Source organism: Silene latifolia, chromosome 5, assembly GCF_048544455.1.
Source record: "Silene latifolia isolate original U9 population chromosome 5, ASM4854445v1, whole genome shotgun sequence".
Classification (NCBI taxonomy): domain Eukaryota; kingdom Viridiplantae; phylum Streptophyta; class Magnoliopsida; order Caryophyllales; family Caryophyllaceae; genus Silene; species Silene latifolia.
The window spans coordinates 34,017,506-34,021,007 of NC_133530.1; the positions used below are offsets into that span (position 1 = coordinate 34,017,506).

General features: G+C 36.4%; 1 protein-coding gene across 1 annotated transcript; it reads left to right on the top strand.

Moving 5' to 3' along the window:
* The first annotated feature begins 1,864 nt into the window (after window positions 1-1,864).
* LOC141655203 (protein FAR-RED IMPAIRED RESPONSE 1-like) lies at window positions 1,865-3,177 on the top strand. Its single transcript, XM_074462293.1, has 3 exons — window positions 1,865-1,910; window positions 2,079-2,570; window positions 2,900-3,177. Exons 1-3 carry the CDS (start codon window positions 1,865-1,867, stop codon window positions 3,175-3,177), a joined length of 816 nt encoding a protein of 271 aa, XP_074318394.1.
* The last annotated feature ends 325 nt before the right edge of the window (window positions 3,178-3,502 follow it).

Consider the following 3,502-nt stretch of genomic DNA (forward strand, 5'->3'; position numbering starts at 1 on the left):
TTCATTATCTATAGACCCAACATTCAACTTCTCTACTTCCAACTCTTCCAACTCAAAAACTCGGCAAACTCGGGATCATCGATTAGCCTTTCGTGTACCTCAACATCATCTTCTTTAGAGTTATTCTCTTCCTCTAATGATTCCCCATGAAAAATCCAAAGTGTATAGGATCGACTAAATCTCCACTTTTCTAGGTGTATTTTAACGTCCATAAAAGCCATATAGCTAATATTACCACATCTTTCACAAGGACATGCAATACTAGAAGAACCTTTTAAATTGTTCGAAACGAATTCATAAAATTCAGCTAAACCATCCTTGTAGGTGCGGTCACTCATATTTGCATCAATCATCCAAGTTCGAGTCATTATTCTACATTCGTAATAATAGGCAACTAATTCAGAAAATACAATAATAGGCAAACAAATAAACGAAATTCAGGAAAGCAATTAAGCTAAATTATCAACAAATTAGATAATAACCCAAAAAATTCTATATCTAGTTATAAGCGTTGCTAAGAAACATATATATACCTGATTGATAAACACGCGCGATGAGGGAGAGAAGACGTGACAACGTGACTGGAGATGAAGACAGAGAGACGATCGAGGGAGGAATGGAGGATGATATAGTAGCAGATTAGCTTGTGTTTGTGTTTGTAGCGTATAAGCAGAGAATAAAGCAATATGTTGTTCTTAAGATTTTCATAATATTAATAACAACGGTTATTGAGTCTACAACCGTTGTTAAGACTTATTAAAAACGGGTTCTAATATAACCGTTGTGATTACTTTTCACTAATTTGGCGCCAAACCATTAACAACGGTTAAAATTTAACCGTTGTTATTAGTTTTTTCATTAACAACGGTTGTTTAAGTATGACCCGTTGTTAAAACCAATAACAACGGTTAACAACCCATAACCGTTGTAAGTAAGTTTGGTAAAATTCGCGGAATAAATTCTACAACGTGTTTTGATGATTTTCGTGAATAAGCGTTGTTAAAGGGCCGTTGTGGTTGCCTGTATTTGTAGTAGTGAATTGTAGCAGCATAAAGTGTTATTTTAGCAACAAAAGTGTAATTCTATCAAGATCAAATGTTATTTTAAAAGACGAAAGTGACATTTCAACAAAAAAAGTGTACTTGTGGCAGACAAAAGTGTAATTCTAACAAAATAAAGTGTTATTATTAAATTTACACTATTCTTGAATAAAATGACATTTGTTTATGTTATAATTTCACTTTATGTTGTTAGAATTACACTTTAATCAACTAAAATTACACTTATTGAGTCTACAATTACATTTTTTCTTGTTAAAACAACACTTTTCTTTTTTTTTAACTGATATATTTGTATCTGTTTTAATTATGTTTTTGGTGATTAAAATCCGTTCATCTAAAAGATTGTCTACAATCAACAGCTGAAGATAGGAGCTACGAAGACTTACAAAATTTTGAAGGAACATGTTAATGGGTTTGAAAACATCGGAGCTAGTTTGAATTCTTTTAAGAACTTTCACAGGGATGTGAAATGCTACATTCATGAACGGGACGGTCAGATGTTCGTGGACCACTTTAAGGAATTGGCTGTTACTAGACCAGGGTTCTTCTTTGACTATGATGTTGATTCTGATGGTAGCCTTAGTAAAGCTATATGGGCCGACGGGATCGCTAGAAGGAACTACTCAGTTTTTGGGGATGCAGTGTCGTTCGATCCGACGTATTCCACCAATAAGTATGACATGTCCTTCACACCTTTCACCGGGGTTGATAATCATAAACGGTCAGTCACTTTCTGTGGAGCGCTTGTTACTCATGAAGATGCAGACTCGTTTAAATGAGTGTTCACCCGTTTTCTGGGAGCGATGGGTGGCAAAGAGCCTAAGTACATTATCACCGATCAGGATCCTGGTATTCTTAAAGCGGTGCCATTGGTGTTCAAGACAGCGCGGCACCGCTATTGTATGTGGCATATCATGAACAAGGTTCCAAGCAAGTATGGAATGGCGAGAGATGATTATTCAGTGTTTCTAAAGAAATTGAATGCCATAATATGGGATGACGACATTGAAGCGGCAGAGTTCGATGCAAAATGGGAAGAAATTGGCAGGGAACACAATGTTAATAACATTGACTGGTTTGAAGAAATGTACGTTAAAAGGAAGCAATGGGTTATGGCTCATTGTAGGGACCTAGATATGGGGGGTGTTATGAGGACAACCCAAAGATCAGAGAGCGAAAATAGTTTTTTTAAGAGATTTGAGAGTAAGTCAGGAACATTAGTTGAGTTTTCGATGCGTTTTGACAGCGCGATGGACCAGCAAAGACACACACAGAAACAGATTGACAACTGTAACAGACACAGTTTCCCTGAAATATCAACGCATCTACCTATCGAAGTGCACGGGGCGCAAGTGTACAGTCATAAAGTATTCGAGGAATTTAAAGAAGAGGCTAAGTGCTCAATTGGTACTTGTACAAGTAGAGGATTCACTGAGAGTGGCTCTTTAGAAGTGACCACTGTAAGAGATCTAAACAGGGACAGAAATTATGAGGTCACATACTGCCCAGGTATCATTCTGTAGCATTTGTTTGTTAAAATTATACTTTTTTCCGTTAAAATTATACTTTTGTTGATTAAAATTACAACTAGGGTTGTTAGAATTATACTTTTGGTTGTTAAAATAATACTTTCATCCGTTAAAATTACACTTTTATTGATTAGTATTACACTTTGGGTAGTTACAATTAACAATTAGTTGTTAAAATTATATTGTTAAAGTTATACTTTTATCCGTTAAAATCACACTTTTATTGATTAAAATTATACTTTTGTGTATTACACTCACACTTTCTTCTGACTGATTTAACTAACATATTACTCTATATTGTTGAACTAGATACATTGAAAGCCACTTGTAGCTGCAGGATGCTTGAAAGGAAAGGCATTATTTGCCGGCATGTCATTTGGATTTACTCATCAAACGGAGTGAAGATTATTCCAGAACAATGTGTTGTTAAAAGATGGTGTAAAGATGCAAGGTTGTCTAAAATGTTCGATTGTAATGGTGAAGCAACTGAGGACATTGATATAATAGATGGAAAACAGATTGCGATGTCGATGTGTGGTGGAGATTCATCGGGCAGTTGGGTTGCTCATGGGCAAAATGAAGAATGATGTCGAGAACTTTTCGAGTCTAATTAGACAGTTTAAGGAGAAACTTTCACCATTAGGAGCACCATTGAATAAACAACAACAGTTGGAGAAAATTCTTGGATGTTCTCCTGGTGAGGAGATAACCATTTTGCCGCCCAAGAAATCCAAGAACAAGGGAAGCGGAAAGAGAATGTTGTCGGTGAAGGAAAAAGCAGTTGCTTTGGCAAGGAAGCCAAAACGTATGTGTAAAAATTGCAAGCGATTAGGTAACCATGACAAAAGGAACTGCCCTAACCCATTCGCAGAGCACCCGCCAGTGTCGCAATCGGCAGAACCCTCGTCGGAA

Excerpts from the sequence above, each read along its gene's own strand:
- LOC141655203 (XM_074462293.1), top strand. The coding sequence starts at position 1,865 with ATGGGTGGCAAAGAGCCTAAGTACATTATCACCGATCAGGATCCTG. Across the intron at positions 1,911-2,078 it reads TATCACCGATCAGGATCCTG|AGTTCGATGCAAAATGGGAA; the intron begins GTATTCTTAAAG and ends TTGAAGCGGCAG. Across the intron at positions 2,571-2,899 it reads TGAGGTCACATACTGCCCAG|ATACATTGAAAGCCACTTGT; the intron begins GTATCATTCTGT and ends TTGTTGAACTAG.